At 54.3% G+C, this 23,309-nt stretch overlaps 1 protein-coding gene across 1 annotated transcript; it reads right to left on the bottom strand.

The window, feature by feature from the left end:
• Positions 1-1,136: 1,136 nt before the first annotated feature.
• Shc2 (SHC adaptor protein 2) lies at positions 1,137-22,534 on the bottom strand. Its single transcript, XM_032908734.1, is given in 14 exon segments — positions 1,137-1,442; positions 2,391-2,524; positions 3,793-4,103; positions 5,753-5,917; positions 8,111-8,174; positions 8,273-8,438; positions 8,833-8,959; positions 9,054-9,105; positions 9,229-9,282; positions 12,060-12,179; positions 12,305-12,365; positions 14,025-14,095; positions 21,760-21,950; positions 21,953-22,534. Coding segments are annotated over 13 exon segments (1,719 nt in total). The 5' UTR covers positions 22,161-22,534; the 3' UTR covers positions 1,137-1,442; positions 2,391-2,395.
• Positions 22,535-23,309: the final 775 nt, after the last annotated feature.

The following is a 23,309-nucleotide window of genomic DNA, read 5'->3' as shown; positions in this document are numbered from 1 at the left end:
GTTTGAATCAGCTGACACCACTCTGCCAATAGCACTGAGTCGGCGAAAGTGGCCAGATCACCACCAGAAGATTTTTAGTGTGTGTGTTTTATAAAGTCGCGACAAGCAATGACCATTGAAGAATAACAATATCATCTAACATTGTCCACCGTCTGTTGGGTCCTTTTTAACATCATACATCCTTTTACATGTTTGCTCTAACAAAAACACTTTTTTTATCTGTGTCAGTTTCGTCGAAACATTTCTTCACATGTCTATACTAAGGAAAACATCCTTTGACCTGTGTCTGCTTCAGGAAAACACTCCTTTATGTGTCTGTCCCACTAAAACACCACCTGACACAACTGACTTTCCAAAGAAACCGTGTAAGTTTCCACGGGGGATGGAAAGGTGGGCCGTGGGGATCACGGGGATGGGACCCTGGGCCTTTCTGTGTTCAGAAGAAGAGGGCATCAAAGTGACCTGTAACTCTGACTTTAATGGTGTCTCATGTTTGGAGCAGATGAAAGTTTTTGCTCCTATGTCATCCCTGGTATGTTTCTCTAGAACCACACAGAGGAGCCCAGCCCTCCCCAGGGGCCCCTGTGTTCAGGAATCCCTAGGTGGGGCCCCTAGGAGGTAAGCCACAGTATTTCCAAGAAGGGGCTGGGGAAACACCAAACAAAGAGAGAGGCCCATTTATCTTGGAGTAAAACCAGAGCCTTGTTCACTGTTGGGATACAGGGGCTGGGGTGCTGGGGGAGATCAGACCCCCCACGGACCCATCTAGCCCACTGTGCTGCAGCCCAGGGGCTCCACACGGCTTTCCCCAGCCTCAGCTGTCCACCTGGGAGTCCCTAGCAGGCACAGCGGGCTCACGCTCAACCCTGTGTCTAATGACAGTTGAAGGTCCAGGCAGGCGACAGCTGCGAGGTGCTGAGTGGACCTCACTGAGGATCCTCCGCCTCTTACTCACCTGGATGCCCTACACGCCAGGCGAGCCCCAGGCTACTCCCCTAGCAGGCATCTGAGACTCAAAAGCACCTTAATCACCCCCAAAAGCAACAGTGCATCTAGGTCCTCAGAGCCCCGCTAAGGCAGGATGCTACTCCTGCCCACACAGAGCCGTCCGAGTCACTCTGTGGACACAGCCCAATATCTCTACCCACGCCGGGGACCAGAGGCATGGGACCTGCATTTGGATTTCTTTGTTAAAGGCGACTTGGTCTGTCTTTGGTTTATACAGCCTCACCCAAGTTCAGGGTTGGGGCTCAGGTGGGACCAGGGGCTTGAACCCTGACTCTTCTCACTGGCCCAGCCAGCTGAGCAAGTGCAGCTGGAAAAAGGCGGCTTCCTGAGGCTCATGCGGAAGGAGAGGTGGTAGCCATTCTGGTTCTCGTGGCTTCAGGGTCTGAGAGAAAGGCTGAGCCCTCGGGGCCACAGCAAGGGCTGACGACTGTCACCTGTGGGCAGAAAGAGGTGAAGTCAGGGTGACCATGACAACAGCCATATCAGTGTCCACTAAACAGAAAGGGTCTCAGCAGTCATGGGCACTCAGCTACCATTGGCCTGGGGCTAAGCTGCTGCTGTGTGTCCCAGGACAACATCGTAACCTTAACCTCTCTGTGCAGGCAAATATGCTAGCCCCAGTGCCTGTCTCAGAACCGTGTGATCTAAGAGATGAGCATTAATACCATAGGGACCCCAAGGGTCACTTCTAGGTTCACAAACACCTTTGAGGCTAGAATAGAACCTTTGCCTGGGTGACATGCACTGGGCCCAGCACTGTGCAGAGAGGCATCTGAGAGGTTCACGGGGCCACATCCTCCATGTAAACAGAGCAGTTCTGCCTGCAGCCCTGGCCCCCAAGCAGAAGGAATCAATCCAGAAGGGGATAGGAAGGAGGCGTTGTCATGGGGATGAAGAACAACTTGACCTGGCCAGCAGCTCCGGGAAAATTCCATAGCGCCCCCCTACTTCCCTCCAACCCAGCCCCCACATCCAGCTGCTGCCTCCTGCCCTCTCCAACCACAGCAGTCTCCCTCCTCCTGCTCTGCCCAGACACCCTAAGGACACCAGTTCTGCTTCCCCTTCTCAGTCAACCCTCAGTCCCCTCAACACCAACAGGAAGCCCAAGGCTAAACCAAAGCCACTCTCCACAGAACAGCACACAGTGGGGCCGGCCGGATTCAGACAACACCAATCAAAAAATCTTGAAGGTTGGGGTAGCGGCTTCTAGAGGCGAGGCTTGCTTTTTGGATGATAAAATGTTCTGCAGTTAGCTGTTGTGAAGGCCGCCCAACACAACGATGCACAGAATGGGTGAGTTTCATGACTGTGGATCAGTCTTTAAACACAGGAACCCTGTGGATGCCAGACGTTGCCGGCTCGTAGAGCTGGCTACTACTCACCTGGCTCATGGCTCCCGAGAGACCACTCCCCGCAGATGCAGTTCACTCTCGGCAGCCACGATGGGCAACCCGTTCTTCAGGTGATAGTCTATGAGGTGGCTGATGCTCTCAAACAGCACATCTTTTGTCCGTACCTGTAGACAGAGACTTCAGCCCCCGACCCAGAACGCATCCCACGCATCCCACAGGCCACGCCCCCACCAGCTCAGACCTGCTGGTCAGAGGAGGGGACTCCGCCCCAGAACCAACCCCAAGACTCCAGAACCACAGGCCCAATGTACTCGGGTCCCAACGATCAGCTGGGCTCGGGGGGGGGGGGTTGCTGGGGCAGGAAAGGGCCTGTTGTGCAAGCATAGGGACCTGAGTTTAAACCCCCAACTCCCGTGAGGAACACCTGTGCCAGAGAAACACGGAGGAAGAAACCCAAGTTCAGGCAGTAGGAAGTTTAAAAAGGTAAGTAAGTAGACGAGGGCTAGAGAGGTGACTCTGCCTTTAAGAGCACTCGCTGCTCTTGCAGAGGTCAGGGGTTCGATTCCCAGCACCCACGGGGAAGGTTCATAACCATCTGTAACTCCAGTCCTCTGGGACCCTCTTCTGGCCTCAGAGGGTACTGCACACAGATGGTACACACCCCATGCACTTAAGATAATAACAAGAAGAATACATTAGAAAAGAGAGAAAAGAACAGAGCCAGCTGTGGCAGCACGCACCTTTAGTCCCAGCACTCGGAGCGCAGAGGCAGCAGGAGATCTGAGTTCGAAGCCAGGCTGATGGTCTACAGAGCAAGTTTCATGCCAGACAGGGCTACATACACAGAATTTGACTAAGGGGATAGTGGTGATTGATTCTGGAAAGGCCCCGACTTAATAACTTACTTAAAGACCCAGATAAATACACCCCAACTGGCATACTGTGCTGTCAGGAGCAAGCACCTTGGGTGGGAACTCTGAGAGGCTGGAGGGGTGGAAGTATTTCTGTGAACCCCAAAACGCTTTACAAAGGGAAAATTCCTTTACAAGTTTTCGTTATTGTTTTTTTTTTTTTTTTTTGCATCTACTTTTTTTTTTTTTTTCTTTTTTTTTTTTTTTTTTGGAGCTGGGGACCGAACCCAGGGCCTTGCGCTTGCTAGGCAAGCGCTCTACCACTGAGCTAAATCCCCAACCCCTTCGTTATTGTTTTTAGACAATGTTCTCACCCTGGAGTTCCAGGCTAGCCTCGAACTTGTAGCAATCCTCCTGCCTCAGCTTTCTAAGTGTTAGGATAACCAGTGTGAGTCACCACCCTTGGTTAAAACATTTTTTTAAACTGGAAAATGTTTTGACAAGGAACCACCTCTTCCATACTAAAGGATCCATTATGTAAAAACATGGCCCCAACCCTGAAGAGCAAAGTGCCCGCTTACCACACCCTCGGGGTCCACCAGCAGCAGGTGCTTGGGCTGCCCCAGGTGCATGCCTGTGAGGACATACTGCCCCGGGTTGGTGATGCTGTCTCTCACAAGGAAGTCCCCATCGGCACGAAGCAGCTTCTCTGCAGCCCGACGGCTCATTCGTCCATGGTACCAGGGCTCCTGCCTCAGTTGCTCTTCTGTGGGTGCAATGGGGGCCCTGCGGGTAGGGGGGCTGGGCCACTGATCCTCCAGAGGGAGTGAGGCTGCAGTAATGCCTGCTGCCACGGAGCACTCGTGCAACTTCAGGGCATCTTCAAAGGGTCCTGTGGGTCATTTTTTTTTTTTTTCTATTGCTGGGATAGAACCTAGGCCATCAGGCTTGTCAGGTAAGCACACTCCAGAGCCACGCCCCCAGCCCCTCACTGGGGGATTCTAGGTAGAAGCTCCACCCCTGACCACGCCCCCAGCCCCTCACTGGGAGATTCTAGGCAGGGGCTCCACCTCTGACCACGCCCCCAGTCCTTGTTTTACTTTTTGACAAGGTTTCACAAACTTGCCAAAGCTAGCCTTAAATTCTGTCTTCCTCCCTCATTCTCTCATTTAGCTGGAATACAGGGGTTCAGCACAAGCCGGGCCCTGAGAATTTCTAGACCCATCCTGGTACTGGGCACAGCCTCTGCAACCCCAGCCAAGTGCTTATCAGCAAAGTGTAGTGGTTCCACTCACTGTCAAAGCTGTTCTCACAGAAGCTGAGGCACACCAGTACTCCCTTCCTCCCACTATTGACCCAGACTCCCCCCTTTGCGCTGGCCCCTACCCCATGTATGCCTCACTGCAGACCACATCTATGCCATTGGCTGACTGTTGGTAAGGGAAAGTTGCCTCACATCCGGACCTCTGTGGAGCTGTCACTACAGCCTCAGGACCCTCAAGGGACAGGGAGGAGACAGAAAGTGACACAAATCGGCCCGCAAGTGCCTAACACAGGAGCCCCACCACAACCCCGCTGTCTCCCCTGCCAAGGGCTAAGTGGGAACCCACCTCCCTGTGAAAATCACGCAAATGGCTATCACTCAGGCCCAACCTGCTTTCCCACTGTGAGAAACACTCTCTCACACTCTGCAACCACTGCCACAGTACACAGCAGGCACTCAGTAGGTTACACCACAGTTGTAATGCTAAGAATTACATGTCTATGGTGCAAGCCAGAGGACCCAAGTTTGATTCCCACCACACATTTAAAAAGCTGGCACAATGGCGTGTCCCAGTAACTCCCACCGAGGCAATGAGGACAGGAAGATCCCTAGCCTCAAACAGCAGCCAGCCCAGACTAGTTAGTAGCCCCGAGCCACTGAAAGACCCTGGCTCAAATCGACAAGGAGACTGGCACTGGGCAACAATAGCCAAGGTTGTCTTCTAACCCCCACATGCCCACACACATACACCGAAGAAATGATGTAACAAGGGATCGACTCCGGGAAGATCTGGCGGAAGAAATTTCTAGCCATCTGGGAGGCCCTGAGAGAGTCAGCACCACGCTGTGGCCAGGGAAGGGAGTAGAGCTGACATACGACTGTGAGGAATGTTGCAGACCCTTCTGGAAGGACAGATTAACCTGGGCGACTAGACTGAGAACACACCAGTTCTCCTCCATCAGGATGGGGTTCTCTAGTGAGCGGGCTACCCTCCAGGTGGGGGCTCCTGGAGGAAAAAGGAAGACCAGCTCTCCCACACCCACCTGAGACCCTGAGGGGAGATTAAAACAAGCTGGGATCTCCTGGCCAACTAGATGGGAACTGACAGGCCCCACTGACAGGAGCTCACAGAGGCTCTCCTGAGACCATGGGCAGAAGCCAGGCTGCCCACTGACTAGCTTAGGCAGGAAGTCTTCCCCAGTTAACTGAGGTTCACAGTCTGAGCCCCTCGACCTTCCCCCATGCAATCCCAGGTCAGATGGGGACGGGTCACGCACGCATGTCAAACAGGTCCTTCTTGGGGCTGTCCTCAGGCTGCAGAGGTGTCTCGGAGGTGTCCTCAAGCTCCAAAGCATCCAGGCCCTGGGTGTTGACATACAGGTGTTCCTCGTAGTCATGTGGCCCTCGGGCATCTGCCTGCACGTAGCCATCCCCAGGTGGGACTAGAGAGGACAAATGGTGGTGGGTCAGGCAGAAACCCAGAGGACTTGGGGGCAGGGGAAGCAAGGACAATGAGTCAAATGACCCAGAGGGAGGCAGGAGTGAGCAGGCAAGTCCCCTGTGTCACTCCACAGGCGCCACGCGGAGGCTTCCTGTTGGATTCAAGAGCCACACGGTGCTCCAGCTGGGGACAGAGGCTGGTCACATATGCAAGCTTGAGCCAGAGCCCAGATGTGCCACAAGAGGGCAGCTCTCTGGCCAAGGGGGAGAGGGCGGGAGCTCCGGGCTCCAAAGAGCTGGATCCTAACATTGACCCTCTGTTTAAATATTAATAGTTGTGGCTCAGGCCACTGTGTGGCCTGCCTCGTGGCTGGGCTGTACCACTGTTACTCCTATTTTAAAATCAGAGGCCTCCTCCTCTTTCCATGCGCGTGTGCGTGCTTACATGCATGCATGTATCCGTGTACACACAAGAAGCTGAAGGGCAACACGGGGTGTCTTCCTCAATAACTCTTCATCTTTTTTTTTTTTTTTTTTTTTTTTTTCGGAGCTGGGGCCCGAACCCAGGGCCTTGCGCTTGCTAGGCAATCACTCTACCACGGAGCTAAATCCCCAACCCCAACTCTTCATCTTTTTAAGACAAGGCCTCTTGCTGAACCCAAAACTGATTACGCTAGAATGGCTGGCCATTGAGCCCCAGAGTCCCTTCCGTCTCCCCAGTGTTAGGACTTCGAACATGGACCACTATGCTCAGCCTTTAGCTCAGTGACAGCAGTCAAACTCACATCTTTGTGCTTTATTTCTCCTTGTACTTTACTCTGAAAGCTCTCAGTCTCCTGTTCATACCCTGCCTAGTCCCACACATCTTCTCCCACCCAGGGGTAGCCGGATATCCTGTCCCCTCAGCCTCACCCTCGGGGTTGCTGGGGGTTATGTCAACCGAATGAACAACTGACTTCCATTCTTCCCACCTAAGCTCAGCTGAGCGGAGTTTTCAGAGCCCAAGGATGTTCCAGGTATTTGTCAGAACCCCGGGTAGGAAGTGAGGACTGGAAGGTACTACTAACTGTGACCAAGCCCTGCCTCACCACGTGCCTTTCTGAAACACTGAGGACACCACGGCTCTGACCTCCAAGGACCCAGATGTGTCACATAGCCCCCTGTAAAACTGGGAAAGAAGGAGTTTAATCATAAAATGATGGCAGCGAAATGCAAACCCAGGAGCTGGCAGAATGTCCCATGCTCAAGGCTTGCAGAATGAGACCCTACCTCAAAGGGGTTTTTTGTTTGTTTATGTTTTAGAAAAAACAGCCATTTGTGTGTGGTGATGCTCAAAACACAGCGGTAGAGGCAGGAGGATCAAGGGTTCAGTGTCATCCTCACCTACATAATAAATCCAGCCTGGGCTATATGAGACCCTATCTCAAAAAATAAAAATCTGACTGAAAGTGAGACAGCCTGAGAAACCCTGAGATCTGTATGGAGAACACTGACCTGTGGGTGCTGAGGGAGGACCCAGCCAAAGCTACAGCCCTGGGACGGAAGGCTAGTAAGGCACCGAGGGATCCCCGTTATGTACACAGGGAGCAAGTGTACAGTCCTCACACCAGAGAGGCCCCGTTGCCTGGCAAGGAGGAGTACTATACAGTCATGAAACGATGCCAGGTCTACAGTATGCAGCTGTGGGAAGACTGCACAAAGGACTGTCAGCTGGACAAAGAGTCAAGTGTGCCAACTGTGTGTGCACTCCCATCTGGACAGACTCGGCAGTAATTCATAACCAAGGTGCCCGAGTGTGCACAAAGACTTCTGGAAAGACCCAGAGTAATGAGCCACTGGTCAGGGGACAGCAGCAGACAAAGTCTAGCAGGACGGCAATGCCTCCTGGAGTTTAAAAATATGGGAAGCTCAATGTATCCCCAACTGCAGTGACCTCATCACCTGAGGCAATGAAGAGAGAAAGGGGAGGTAGAGCAGGGAGCACAGGGCCTGCAGGGCACAGTCACACAGAGAGCTTCACTGGGGACAGTGTAGAGCACACGGCCTGTAGGACAGTCACACACAGAGAGCTTCACTGGGGACAGGGTAGAACGCACAGCCTGCAGGGCACAGTTACATGCAGGGAGGTTCGCTGTGAATGGGGCATGGGGTAGAGGGGGCCAGGAGACAGACTCTGTGAGGCTAGAACAACCTACCTGCTCCAGAGGGGCCCATGTCCCAAGGCAAGCCACGGACATCTCTCCATGCAGGTGACAATCCCTGCAAGAGAGGTGTGGTGACCCTGCTATGCCCCAGGCCTACTTCCCACCCACCCCAATGACAGCTCCACGTCCCCTCTGGCCCCACAGGAGGCTGACCTGTCCATGGCCCCCGAGTGTTGTCAGCGCACAGGGCTGTGTGACAGCCAGTCTGGAGTCCACCAGCCCGCCCAGGGGTGGCTCCTTGCCTGGAATGCTGTTGTAGTAATCGTGGTCTGCAGTAACCTCACCATCACCCCAGGCTGACTCCTCCAGCCCCGTCAGCCTGAGGGTACAGAGCGAGGCATCTACGTGAGAGTGCTGGGCCCTCCCTTCCCAACCCCCCACCTCCACCTATCAGCCAGGCCTTCCCCAGGTAACGCTGGTGACAGTAACCCTGATCTACGGGGTTGGAGGTACGTGCAGAATATTGGCACAACCACCAATAGCTGTTCGTACTAGATCCAATGTCGGAAGAAATAAAGGTGGCACCCCAGATGTAAGACACCCCATTCTCAGCTGCTATCACGAGGCTCATCCCTGAAGAGCACAGAGCCCTTGGTCTAAATGAAAGAAATGGAACTGAGGCACACAAGGGGCTGGGTAACAGAGGGCAGACCCAGCCTGTCTTTGGAGGATGCAGCTAGCAGCCTGGCCCAGGAAACCCAGGGCTCCTTTACCTTTCAGGGGGCACGACAGCCTTGGGCGGACTGTGCAGGTATTGCTTGAAGCGCAGCTCGAAGGCTTGCCCCACGGTGCTGATGACACTCTGGGCGAGACCCTCACAGCATTCCAAGATGTGGCAGGCTGGGGAGGTCACAGCGGCGGCATGCCTGTGACCCTCCAGCACAGCCCTGCTGCAGGCCCAGGGCCCTGAGCGCCCTCCACAATCCAAGCTCACCTCTCTGGTTGATGGGGTCCTTGGCCACATAGGCCACGTAATCGGTCATGTCCTAGAGAGATGGGTAGGGGGAGTTAACAGGGTTCAGCTCCCTAGAGGCGCAGAGGACCCAGCAGGCAGGGCCTGGGAAGGCTGCAGGGGTACGGGGCACAGAGGTCCGCCCACCCCATCTTACCGTGTCGCCACCGGAGGCGAAGGAAATAGACTGCATGTGATGGTTGGCGATGATCTGTGAGGACAGGAGGCAGGCATGGTCACTGATAGCCCTGGCGGGTGAGACCCAGTCACAGGAGAGGTGGGGAGGGAGGTGTGTCCTCTCTGACTACTGTCTGTCTAACGCAACTAAAGCCTGAGAGTCCCACCTGCACATCAAGCCCCCATGAGGACTGGACAGGGACTGAAGAGAGAACAGGAAGCACAGGTCTGGGGGTCACATGGTTGAGTACCCACCTAAGTGTAGACATGGAAACACCTTTACACATATAAACACAAACACTCCAAACAGCCTATCCCAGGCTCAGGTCTCCTGATATAGACCACGTATGTGTTCACTGGCGTTTATTTACATGGCCCCACCCCATTTGTGGCCTGCCACTCAGGTTCCTAAAGTTGTATAGGGATTTTATTTCCTCGGAATTGAAACACTCCCTCCTGGAGGGAGGAGAGAGGAGTGAGGAAGAGAGAGGAGGTGTGGGGAGGAGGGCAGAGTGGGGAGGGGAGAGGAGGTGTGGGGAGGAGGGCAGAGTGAGGAGGGGAAAGGAGGTGTGGGAAGGAGGGAGGAGTGGAAAGGAGGGGGGAGTGGAGAGGAGGGGGGAGTGGAGAGGAGAGAGTAGGGAAGAGGGAGGAGTAGAGAGGAGAAAGGTGTAGGGAGGAGGGAAGAGTGGGGAGGAGGGAACAATGGGGATGGAAGAGGAGGTGTGGGGTAGAGAAAGGAGAGGAGGGGGGAGTGGAGGGGTAGGAGGGAGGAGTCAGGGAAAGAAAGTGGAGAAGGAGGAGGAGTGGAAAGAGGTTCCTAAGATTCAAAATAACAAAACTCAGGAAGCTGAACCTGTGGTCTCAGTGAGCACATCTTCCCAGCTGAGCCTTCAGCTGGACCGTGGCTCCGACAGTGAGCCCAACGGCAATGTCCTTCCCACCAGCTGGGAAGCTTGGGCATCGGACGGAGGCCTCTGCTTCAGGCTCTGGTCCCCTCCCCACTGCCGCTGTTCACCCTGTCCCTGGGCTGGTGTCGAGTGGTCTCCCTTCTCCACTAACAGCAGCAGCAGCAGGTTTGGGAGCCCCTTCCATGCGGTGGACTCCCAGTCTTTGGTGGGAGAGAGCCCCCCAAACTTCCAGCTCTCCTGACTCACAAGACAACTGGATTCTGGAGCTGCTACAGGGCGAGGCTCACTTCCAGCTGAGCTGCTCAAAAAAGACCCCCTATGCCCAGGGCACCACACCCAACACTATCACCTAAGCCCCAGCCACAAGCGTGTTTCTTTGGCATCAGCCAGAGGCGATGTAAGGCCAGTCTTGTCTCATGTCTGATGTGAGACGCCTCCTGCCGCACAGCTGTGCCTACACAGCACTGCAGAGCATCGGAGACACGTGAATTAAAGGACCCCTCCCCGTAGGACTGTGTCTGGGGCCCCTTTCAGGCTGCCCCTTACAGCTGATACAGTTCCAGCTCAGACTTCCTTGAATTCCAGATCAACCAGGGCAAAGTGAGAATGCATGCCCACAAATGAGAGACGCAGGCCTGACCCAGGTGAAGGGCTGAGGTTAGTATTGGGAGCCAAGTTCAAGCCAAGCATGGTGGCCTTCATCTCAGCACAGGCAAGCAGGTCTCCGAGTCACAGGACAGGCAAGGCTACGTGGTGAGACTGTGTCTCTGCACAAACAAGTAGGGTTGAGGTGGAGGTCGGAGTTCAGGTAACCAGAATGGGGATGGTGGATAGAATTGGGATACTGGCTATCGTTGGGGTTAAAGTCTTCCTGCAGCCCTCTTAGCTGTGTATCCCCCACAGTAAGCCCCTCGGCAGGGGCTGCCCACTCTGCCTCTCACCTCTGTCCTTACTTCAATCACTTCCCCATGAGACCTGGCCATGGCCCCTCTTCATAGGACAACTGCTCATCTGGCCCTGGCACTGCCCCCTCAGTGCCTGGCAGAGACTACAACGCCAGTGTCTCTACTCTAGGGACAGACAAGTCCTCTCCCAGGCTCATGTTGTCTTTTCCCAGAGGGGCTTGCCTCTCCTGGGGACCAGCCCAGCATCCCTCTCCTCCCCACCTGCAGGGGGAGCCCACTTCCACGACCTTCTGATGGGAATGCCAGGTCCCTGGTTGCAACCCACTCCAGCCCAGGTAAACATCCAGACCATTCCAGACAGATCTGCCCTATCGGTGGCACTGCCTTGCATAAAGGCAAGCAGACCACTCAGATCCCAGCTACTGGGGACTCTGTACCCATAGCGACTCCACACCCTGGCTCCACCCCAGTAGGCATCAGATATTTCTGGGCAATGTAAGGGTTCTCCAGATGATAGGTGAGACCTGCTGAGTGGGTGTGGCTGAGGGCTTTGAGGTTGGCGGGGACTGAGGGTGGGGCTGTGGAAGGACTTACAATGTATAGGGACATAAGTCTAAGACTGAAGCTGGGTGGTGGTGATGTACACCTTCAGTCCCAGCACTCTAGAGGCAGAAGCAGGAGGATCTCGAGTTCAAGGGCAGCCTGGTCTACAGAGTGAGTTTCAAGACAGCCAGGGCTACACAGAGAAACCCCATCTTGAAGTATAGGGCTGAAAAGGCTATTGCTGGCCTTTTGGGCTTAAAGGATTGCAGGGGGGTGGGGAGTGCGGGGGAGGGCGGGGCTGTGGGAGGGGCTGTGGGTGGGGCCGTGGGTGGAACCATGAGAAGGATGTGGGCAGGGTAGATGGCAGGGTTGCGGACTGGGCAAAGGTGGGTTGTGGGTGAGGGTACCAGAACTGCAGCAGGGTGGTGTGCAGGGTGGAGGGCAGCGGCTCCCACCTGACGGGTAGCGGGAACTGACAAGTTAAGGCCGTCCACGGAGATGTTGACTGAGATGCTCATGCCGGCGAAGCGCAGGTTGCTTTTCCCCAAGATGGAGGCCAGCGCCTTGTTGGGGGCCTGGGAAGGTACAGTGAGCCACCTGCATCAGATGCCTGAGACCAGAGGGGCTCTGGGTAGCCACGGTGTTCCCCTCGGCCTCCCATGACACACACCAGCTCTGTAGGACCACAGCCCACGCCTACCTTCTTCTTCCAGGAGCCTCGGACACCTGGCACAGCCTCGTGGAGCCGATTGATGGCTTCCCTGGGGGAGAAGGAGACCCTACTTAGAAATGGCAGGGCTGGCGCCGAGAGATGAGCAATGAGAAGCCAGACGTGATTATCCCTTTGCTTATGAGGCAGAGGCAAGAAGATCATGAATTCAAAGCTAGCCTGAGATACACAGCAAGTTAGAGGCCAATTTAGGCTTCATGAGGGCAGGGTGACAAATTATTATAAACCTGGTTGGCAGCAGAGATAGGACACAGGGCTGATGGGAAGTGAGGAGTCCTCTGTACCTGGCATCCAGCATGGATGACTGGACATAAAGTATGGTCCATCCACTCACCGGGGTATTACTCAGCACTGAATAGGAACAAGGATCTGATATGCACAACATGAACGGACTCTAAAGACAGTGATCAGTGAGACATCGTGGTTAGTGTTAATTATCAATATGACAAAATGTAGAATCACCTCAGGGGTGAACCTCAGAGAATATCTGTGCGGGATTGTCTTGATGTGTTGAGGAAGAGAGGGCTGTCCACTGTGGGTGGTACCATCCCCTAGGCAGGGGAACCTAGACTGTGTAAGAGTAGACAAAGCAGGGCTGGAGAGATGGCTCAGTGGTTAAGAGCACTGATTGCTCTTCCAGAGGTCCTGAGTTCAATTCCCAGCAACCACATGGTGGCTCACAACCATCTGTAATGGGATCTGATGCCCTCTTCTGGTGTGTCTGAAGACAGCTACAGTGTACTCACATACATAAAAATAAATAAATCTTTAAAAAAAAAAAAGAGTAGACAAAGCAAAAGAAAAAAAGAGAGTAGACAAAGCAAACTGAGCATAAACATGTTTACACTAATCCATCTCTCTTTGTTCATTATTATGAATGTGATCACTCGAGCAGATTTAATTTACTATTAATTATTTATTACAAACTTATTATTATGAGCAGATCCCTCGAGCTTCTGCCTTCCTATGATGCACGGAATGAGCTGAATAAATTCTCTGGGTTTTATCACAGAGGCACAAAGAGTGGCTAAGACAGAGACACAAGGCCACAGAGTGGGACTCCATGCTAAGAAATGCCCAGAGACAGGAAGTGTATTTGTAGCTGCTAGGTAGGTTGGAGAGTGGATAACTGCTCATGAGAATAGGGCTTCCTTTTAGGGTGTTGGAATGTTCTAGATCCAATGTTCAGATTAGGTGGTTATAAAATACTATACAGAGATGTGTTAAAGCAAAGAATTGCAGGGGTGGAATGTTGGGGCAATAAGTCTACTGTTTTTGCTTGTTTCTTGGGACAGTCTATAGCCTAGGCTAGCATGGTCATGGCTAACCTCCTGCCCGTGGCTCCCAAATGCTGGGACTCTAGGTGTAAGCCAACACACCTGGCTTTGTGTCCTGGATTACAAATTCATGGAGTAAACGAAACCCTCCCTCTCACCCTCCTGAAATCACACCCCACTGGAGGGCAGGCTGAAGGGAAACTGAGTCTGGGGAGTGTCCATCACAGCCAAGAACAACACTCAGGGACAGAGCTGAGACACAGGCCTGAGGTATGGCCCATGTTGAGCACAGTCAGCCCTCTGACTTCAGGTGCCTGTCAGGTCACCTCCAACCTGCCATGCTACCCTCAAGAGGCCTCATGAAGGGCAGGCCACATGAGACCCGGGTTCCCAGACCCATCCCAAGGCCTCACCTCGTCACCTGTGTCCGGGTGTTGAAATCCAGGGAGCGCATAGATCGGAGCACCTCAATGCAGCCCATGTACTGGGGAGAGAGGGGGTGGTCAATCAGCAGGCAGAGCCCAGCCCAAAGCTGTCCCTCAGACAACACTACCTCCTCTCTAGGCATCCAGGGCTCTTCTCCTGCCCTGGCAGATACAGTCACTGCCCCAGGGACCTTGGCGCTTGATGTCCCGGATGTACCCTCTCCCACCTAGCATCGCGCCCCACCCAGGCCCAATCCCAAGGCTCAGTTTCAGTGTCCAAGCTGTGACATTATACGGTGGCATGCATGTTCAATGAGTCCAACCAGCACCCACGTGGTTGGCAAACAATCCAGACAGGGACCATCTGGCTGGCAGAGAGGCAAACACTACCATCTGCCCTCCATAGAAACCTCACAGGGCAGAAACCACTGCTCAGTCAGGAGAGCTCTTACCCAGCATGTATTAGGCCCTGGGCTGTAGCTCATAAATCTGGTGTGGTGGCACACACCTGTCTCCTGAACACCAGGGTGGACGGAGAGACAGGAGGATCAGAAAGTAAAGGTCACCTTCAGCCACTAAGGGGTTCTGAGGGCAACTTGGGGTACAGAGATCCTGCCTCAAAAGAAAAATAAACTTTGTAGACCAGACACACATCTTTGTGGAAAGGAACACACAGTCAGAGGAACGTAGGAAGAAGACCCAAGTGGAACCTTTAGCATGTCCACCACCTAACTTCCAAGCTGGAAGGGAAGCCAGAATTGGGGTGCACACCTGTCATCCCAGCACTCAGGACGGAAAGGAGGAATGCAGCTAGAAAAGGAATCATGCGTGGGTGCACACACGAGACTTCAGAGCACCAGGCACTGCAGCTGGATTACAGGCAGTTGGCAGCCAAGCAGCCGTGGGAGCCGGGAACCAGGTGCAGGTCCCTCTGCAGGAGCAGGAAGAGCTCAGAGCAACCCATCACGACGTCTCCCGGCCTGTCGCTGATCTAGGTTTCTTTCATTAATTTATTTTGGCATCCTGCTTGTCGTAGAGGCTAGCCCCGATCTCCTGAGCTTGGAAGATCCTGCAGCTTCCCCATTCTCCGAGTGACGGGACAATGTATGCACCACCATACCCAGCTTAATTTGTAATTTTATGTCATTTATTCACGTAGGTTGTTTGGGGGACAGGAGCTCCTGTAGCCCTGGCTGGCCTCAAGTGCACTACATAACCAGGTATGACTCTGGATTCTCATGCCTCCACCTCCAAGCGCTGGGACTGCAGCCCTGTGTCATCAAGACCTGCCCTCAATTAAAAGTAAGAAGATTGGTGCATATTATGTTTTCACCCTCGGCCCACCCCTGTGCCGCGTGGGAAGAGGAGCCTGGCTGAGGTCCCTTCTGTTCCACGCCCTCCCGGCACAGCACCCAGCACCCCTGCTCAGCTCTTGCAACCCCTGCCCTGATGCTGGTGGTACAGGATCCCCCCACTCCCAGCAGGAATCAGTTCCACAGTCACGCGGAGCGTCCTGTGACAGCTGAATTCACTCAAAGCAAACAAACAGCTTTGCGGCCCAAGTAGATACCCTCGTGTGGGCCACGTGGACGCTAAGATCTGCTGACGCTCTCTGGAAGTTAATATTAACAACAGCTGCCCCTTGCTCGGAGAGGCTGAACGCGGAGAATGTGGCCAGCCGTTGTAAAGAGACGAGTTATTTTTATGAATTCACATGAAATGATTTCCAAATGCTGCTGGATAACATGTGGGAAGAGGGAGTCATCGTGAGATCATCCAAGTGACTCAACGCGAAGGAACACGTGATGCATGCTCACACACAGCTTGCGTTTGCAGACCCACGGGAGGATCCAACAGTCAGGGGTGATAATATGTCACCTGTGTGATACATCACCCCTGTGATGACTTTGCCGACATGATATCAGCAGAGGGAACAGGGTCTCGGAAGCACACAGGCCTCGGATGCGTCCCTGGTAGTTATCTGAGGTGACGTGACTGTCCAGGGTACAAGGTCAGGAGCTCAGGAAGGGACCTAAGTCCCAAGCCACGTTGCTCACCATGCAAAAGGGTACAAGGCACTCAGGCCAAGCCAGGTCAGAGCCAACAGAAAGGACAGTCTGTGCTTCACATCACAGACCTGTGGGGCAGTGACCAAGGGAAAGGAGCCGTAAGGGAGGAGCCAAGCAGATGGAGCAGCAGCCATGTCAGAAGTGAGAGTCTGAGTATGGCCGGGACAGAGACCAAGTAGAAGAGACAAATGAAGGCTAGTGAGCTAAGGCCACCCAACCCTGCTATCGCCATATTACAGGGCTCATTCATTCTAAACGGAAGATGTAAGGGGAGCTACAGACAGAAGTGAGCTGAGCCTCACCTATGGGATGGGTGGGTGGATGGGTAGGTAAGTGGGTGGGTGGGTGGGTGGGTGGACGGACGGACAGGTGGGTGGATGGATGGGTGGGTGGATGGATGGATGGATGGGTGGGTGGATGGGTGGGTGGATGGATGGATGGGTGGATGGGTGGGTGGGTGGATGGATGGGTGGGTGGATGGGTGGGTGGATGGATGGATGGGTGGGTGGATGGATGGACGGATGGATGGGTGGGTGGATGGATGGATGGGTGGGTGGAGGGATGGATGGGTGGGTGGGTGGGTGGGTGGGTGGGGTGGGTGGATGGATGGATGGGTGGATGGATGGATGGATGGATGGATGGATGGGTGGATGGATGGATGGATGTGGGTGGGTGGATGGATGGATGGATGGATGGGTGGGTGGATGGATAGGTGGGTGGATGGATAATGTGGATAGGTGGGTTAATGGGTGGATGGATGGATGGATGGATGGATGGATGGATGGATGGGTGATTGATGGATGAGTGGGTAGATGGATGGATGGATGGATGGGTAGGTGGGCGGATGGGTAGATGGATGGATGGATGGATTGATGGATGGATGGGGGGGTGGATGGATGGATGGGTGGGTGGATGGATGGATGGATGGGTGGGTGGATGGATGGATGGATGGGTGGATGGGTGGATGGGTGGGTGGATGGGTGGATGGGTGGATGGATGGATGGATGGGTGGATGGATGGATGGATGGGTAGGTGGGCGAGTGGGTAGATGGACAGATGGACAGATGGATGGCCACATGGATAGATGAATGATGGATGATGAATGTGGGTAGATGGATGGATGGATGGGTGGATGGGTGGATGGATGGATGGGTAGATGGGTGGATGGGTGGATGGATGGGTGGATGGGTAGATGGATGGATAGATGGGTGGTGGATGGGTGGGTAGATGGGTGGATGGGTGGATGGGTGGGTGGGTAGATGGGTAGTGGATGGGTGGGTGGATGAATAGATGGGTGGGTGGGGGGTAGATGATGGATGGATGATAGATGGATGGGTTGGTGGGTGGATGGATGATGGGTAGATGGGTGAGTAGGTGAGTGGGTAGATAGGTAGGTGGCTGGTGGCTGATGGCAAACTTGTCCATCAATAAAGAAGAGGAACAGGTGAATGGAGAGCAATGTGGACTCTGTCCGCCATGTCTCACTATATGGTACCTCAGAGAGCATCAGCCAGGTTCCCTGCTTTGAAAGAGTCCAATTGCTCCCATATCCCCCATTCCTGGCCTGTCTCTGTCAGTGACAATACCCCCAGTGATCAGAGTGAGACATGTGTGGGGACTTCAGGCCACACTCTGCTCATCAGAGTTTGCATGGCAGGAGACAGATGTGGAACCTCTGACAAACACGATGGTAAAGCCGTGGGGAGGAAGGGCTCTTCTCCAACCTGAGGGGTTGGGTACACAAACAATGCCTGATGCTGTAACTGCAGCCCCACGATGCCCCCTAGGGGTCAACATGAGAACAGTGCTCTGGGGGCCTTGGGAGCTGATGGCTCAGTGAGTAACGTGCTTGCCATGCAAGCGTGAGGACCTGAGTTCAGATCCCCAGCACCCACATAAAAAGTGGGGCACTGTAGCACACACTGATAATCAGGGACAGACAGAAGCATTCCTGGGACTTGCTGGCTGGCTGGCCTCACCAATTGGTGAGCTATTGGCCAGTTGAGAGAACATGTACACGTACACACGCATGCACTTGAGCACACACACTGAGGGAAGGAGGGGACAGAACAAGCAACCACATCAATCACACAGTCACTGTCAGCTGCCATGCAGCAGGACCCAAATGTGCAAGGACCCCAGTCCGGTATGGTTCCAGAGCCACAAGGCCTGGTCAGTCAGGGAAAGTACCGTGAACATGGCCCACAGAAAACGAAGCCACCAGTAGAGGAGCTAGCCACGGAGAGCCAAAGAGTGGGTCTCCAGGGACAATATGATAATTCCTACAAGGATAGGACTTAGAACACCAGAAATACTGCCATCCACATTCTAGAGGCCAAAGACCAGGACCCAGGTCTGCTGGTAGTGAGGGGCCTCTGGAGGCTTCACAGAGGCCCTCCTGCCTCTCCCAGGCATCCAGTGGCCACAGTCCTCTAGTCCTTTGGTTTGAACTATCACAGCCTCCTTCTCCAGGTCTTCCTATGGGATTTCTAAGGACAGCAGCCATCAGATTTCCTTTCCTGATCCACACCCATCTCCACTGACTACAACTGCAGACACTGGTGCCCCAGTGTGGCTGCGTTCTGGAGTACCAGGCAGGCATGAATTTGGAGGGAGCCCTCTCACCCCCATACAAATGCCCACTTATATCTCACTATTTTAGCATCCCTGACCCGTCAGGACCTGCGGTCTTCCCATGGGCTGTCTTCTTGTATATTTATTGTCTGTTTCTCCCACTGCGCCTGAAGCCTGTGTGTCCTCCACAAGGTTAGTATTCCACAATGGCTGGAATTCCAAACGCCACACTGCTTACACCTCAACATGGGGAGTCCCAACAATGACAGTATCTGGATTCTCAGCATGCATCCAACAGACAGAACGGGGACCTGGAAGGATTGGGTATGTGACAGCCAACTGCAGCATCGATGGGGTACAGTGTGACACCAGAACCCAGAAACACCAAGCCATTAGGACACAGGAGAAAGGGGACACAAGCCAGACCCAGAATGTGAGTGTCGTCTACAGAGTGTCATCTACCCAGATCCTGAATGTGCATGGGCCAAGAAGCTAGAGGAAGATCTAACGGGCAGACACTGCACAGAGACATGACCCGGGCAATCACCCAGAGGATTCAGTGTCAAGGCAGCAGTGCCCAGGGGTTATCAGTTATCAGGGATACTGCAACAAAGTACCACAGACAGGACGGACAGCACACTACAGGAGTCCCTATCACTCCCTTCTGGAGGCTGCTCTGTGCAGATAGCACTCTCCCTCTGAGGCTCCACAGAAGGTCGCCTTCTTCCTGCCTCTGGGAGCTCTCAGAGTGACCCTTGGCTTACAGCTTGCCTTTTGTTCCAGCCTCGACCTCTTCTCTTAGCTGTTGTCTTGTGACAAGGTCTCACATAGCCCAGGCTAGCCTCAAACTCACCTCTAACCAAGGATAACCTTGAATTCCTAATCCCCCTGCCTCCACCTTCCCAGTACTGGGATGACAGGGTGTGTGCCAACACTCCTGGCCCCACTTGCGTCTTGGCTTTTGTGTCTCAGTCATTGCAAGACTCCTGTACAACCTCAACTGAATTCATCACACCTACAACAAACCTACTTGTAGACTCTCTTTGCTACTCTGTGGGTTCCTTTTCCCACCTTTTACACCCACCCCCCTTCATCCCCTACAACAAGATAGGAGAGAAAGAAAGATAGAAAATGGGCTGGAGAGATGGCTCAGTGGTTAGGAGCACTGACTGCTCTTCCAGAGGTCCTGAGTTCAATTCCCAGCACCACATGGTGGCTCCCAACCATCTGTAATGGGATCTGATGCCCTCTTCTGGTGTGTCTGAAGACAGCTACAGTATATATATATATATATATATATATATATATATATATATATATATATATAATATTTCTAAAAAAAAGAAAGATAGAAAATAGAGAGAGATAGATGTCCCTGGATCCAACCTCTTTGCTTTTGTTTGCTTTGAGCATGACTACTCAAACACAGTAACCAACCCAGCCTCTTAGGGCACAGCCTCTGAAGAGTCCCCAGAATTCCAAACATTGCACAATCGCAGAAACTGTCTGCAGTTGGCAAAAACACGCCTCTGCTTGAGCAGGAGGCAAATCATAGTCAGCTGCTGCGGACAGTCCGAAGCAGCCCCTCATCCCAACAGCCGACATTAAAACAATAGCACATTCTTACATTTCTGTGTTTTTTAAAGAAACCAAAATCCCAAAATTGTCAGTATACATACTTCCTTTTTTGTTTCTTCTTGTCTTTCTTTTTGTTTATAGACAGATCTAGAACCTGCTATGTAGACCAGGTTGGCCTCAAACTCATACAGATCCTCCATCCTTGGCTTTCCAAGTGCAGGGACTAAACGTGTGCACCACCATGCCCTCCTTCTTTGTCTTTTGAGATGAGTCTGGCTATGTAGCCCAGGCTGGCCTGAACTCTTAGCGATCCTCCTGCTCCAACCTCCTGACTGCTGGGACTACAGGTGTGCTCCACTAAATGCACTTCAAAATAAGGTCCTATCTGTCGATCCCCAAGACAAAGAATATTGGAGGCTCAACGGAGCCCAGGGAAGGGAGAAGGAACATGGTGGACCCTGGTGGGGAAAACAAGGGCACACGGAGAGATACACCCTCTCCACATCCTGGTCCAGGACATCCAGCAAAGAGCATTCTGAGATCACTTGTCATCTCATAAACAGTGGTGGGCAGGAAGCCAGACGAGAGTGCCTAAAGTGAGCATCACACAGCAGCTTACTTTCAAGTGACTGATTACACTGCACACACAGGGGTAGGTGCTTTGAGTGAGAAGATAAAATGTCCCCTGTGGCTTGAGGGCACGTGGTAGGCCATCCCCCACACCTTAACCCTTGCAAAGGTCACAGTTAAAACCTGGGTGGAGGCTTGGGGCTGGTTCTCAGCAGTCACTGAGCTCGCCTAGCATAAATAGGACTGAGCTCCATCCCCAGCATCATATAGACAGGGTGTGGCGGTGCGTGGCTGCCATCCTGGCTCAGGAATTCAAGGTTATCCTCAGCTACATAGTGACTTCCAGGCCAGCCTGAGCTACATGAGACCCTGTTTTAAAAAACAAAGTAAAGAATAAAGGTCTGGAAGTGGTGACACACATCTAACATTCCAATATTTGGGGAGGCTGATAAGGCAGAATGATGGCCCGCAGTTGGAGATCGCAGTCATCTATCCAAATCCCCACAACCGCCTTCCACCTCCGCCAAAATAAAGGAGATAAACACAGCCGGCCCCTTCTCTTCATCCGCTCTGGTGTGGAATCTTGGATCCCCACTGAATCGCTGCAAAGTTGCTTTCTCCGGGGTGAGGGGACCCTCGGCTACCTAGTCCTCACCTTAGGGACCGTCCCACCCAACAGCAAGGGGGGGCAAGCCTGCGCATGCGTGCGTCCCCTCCCCACCTGCGCCCTCTCCCCGCCCCTCCCCACGTGACGCCGTGGGAACCCAGACCCCAGCGCTTCCGAGTGGGGGCGGCCGAGAAGCGCGCGCACTGGAAACCGGGTTCCTGGGTGATGTGGAGAGCTCACTTGGCTCTCGGGGTCTGAGAGACCAAACTGGGGGTGGGGCGGTCCCCGACCGCGGCGCGCCGGGAAGGAGGCTGGGCGCACTCACCCGAACGATGTAAGAGACCCCGGGCCCCAGGACCCTCGCATCGGGGTGCAGCCAGCCGTGCGCGGGCTTGTGAATGAAGCCGCCCTTGCGCACCCACTCGTCGGCGACGTCGGGAGTTCCCCGCGCGCCCCGCGACCCGGAGCCCCGGCAGCGGCCGAGAGCTGGTAGCGGACAGGGCGCGGCGCAGCGCGTTCGCAGGCGCCCAGCACGGCGGCCAGCGCGGGGACCCCAGGCTCGGGCTGCGCCTCTGCCGCCCCCGCCACGCGCGCAGCCGCCGGACCGCGGCCCAGGAAGCTACCGGGCGCCGCGAACTTCCACTGCGGCATGCGCGGTAGCAGCGCGCAGAAGGTGGTGGGCGCCTCGGGCTCGGGGGCCGCGCGGCCACCGGGACCCTGCGTCATGGCCGCGGCCGCCGAGGAACCCCGGCTGAGCCTGGCCGGGAGCCGTGCGCTCCTCCCCGCCGAGTGATGTCACCGCTCCGCGCAGCGCGCAGCCGCGGGGGGCTACGCTCCTGGGACCCCGACCCTGCTCTGGCAGCGCCGCCCCCGACCCGGCGAAGCCTGCCGGGGCTCCCGGAGGAGCTGTCCAGTAAAGCTCTGACCGATGGGGAAACTGAGGCCAGGGGTCGCAGACACTGGGCGGGGCGCAATTCTCCAACTTTCAAGTCTCCGCCTTCGCTCCAGCAGCATCCTATCCTCCCTTCTTTCCTTCTAAATGGAGAAACTGAGGCCTGGAGTCGCAGGTGCAAGGAGTGATCCTCTAACCTCGAGGTCACCCTTCACCACCGCTCCAGCAACATCCTGCTCTTCTTTATTTCTAAATTGGGAAACTGAGGCCTGGCTTTGTAGAGAGAGGATGAGACAGCATCCTCTGGCCCCTAAATCCTCCCTTAAACCACTGTTCCACTGTGTTTCCTTTACTAAATAGGGATACAGCAGTAGCTCAATGAGGAAACCGAGGGCTAGGGTAAGGATAAGGCACAATAGGGCATTTGAGGTCTAGGTGGTAGAGGCAGGATGAGACTGTCCCGGTCCTTGACATTTTCATATCCTGCCCAACTTTACTTCTAAATGGGGTCCAGATAGGGCCTGAGGCAGGGCAGAGGCTGGGGTCCAGGACAAGAGAATCTCAAACTCAGGCCCCTCCTCCCCCCACTGAACCTACTTTACTGGTTAGTGGGAAAACTGAGTCCTGGAGCAGGGCCGAGGGAAACTTAAAGGGAAACTGAGGCCTGGAAGTGAAGCAAGTGCCCAGGACACCGCGAGTGGGGCTGCGTCTGGACCGGTCTAAAAGGTGACCATAGGCCGCTTCTGCTGGCTCCTGGCCTGTTTCCTGGGCTGTAAGCAAAGGACACCCATCGGTTCTTTGGGTTCCTATTGGAACCTAAGGATCAGAACTCTCAGGCCTGCCCACCAGTTCCAACCCAGGCTCAAGAGACCTCGGGGATGCCTTACTTAGACCCCCCAAGGGGTTGTCATTACCACTCTGGCTCTGTCCCCCGCCCTGTCCAGGACAGCTCTGCCGGGAAACAAAGAGAAGAGGGCTGGGCG

The sequence above is a fragment of the Rattus rattus genome, chromosome 1 (genome assembly GCF_011064425.1).
Source record: "Rattus rattus isolate New Zealand chromosome 1, Rrattus_CSIRO_v1, whole genome shotgun sequence".
NCBI lineage: Eukaryota > Metazoa > Chordata > Mammalia > Rodentia > Muridae > Rattus > Rattus rattus.
Note: the sequence above shows the minus strand (reverse complement) of the source record. Positions and strands in the feature narration are given on the sequence as shown.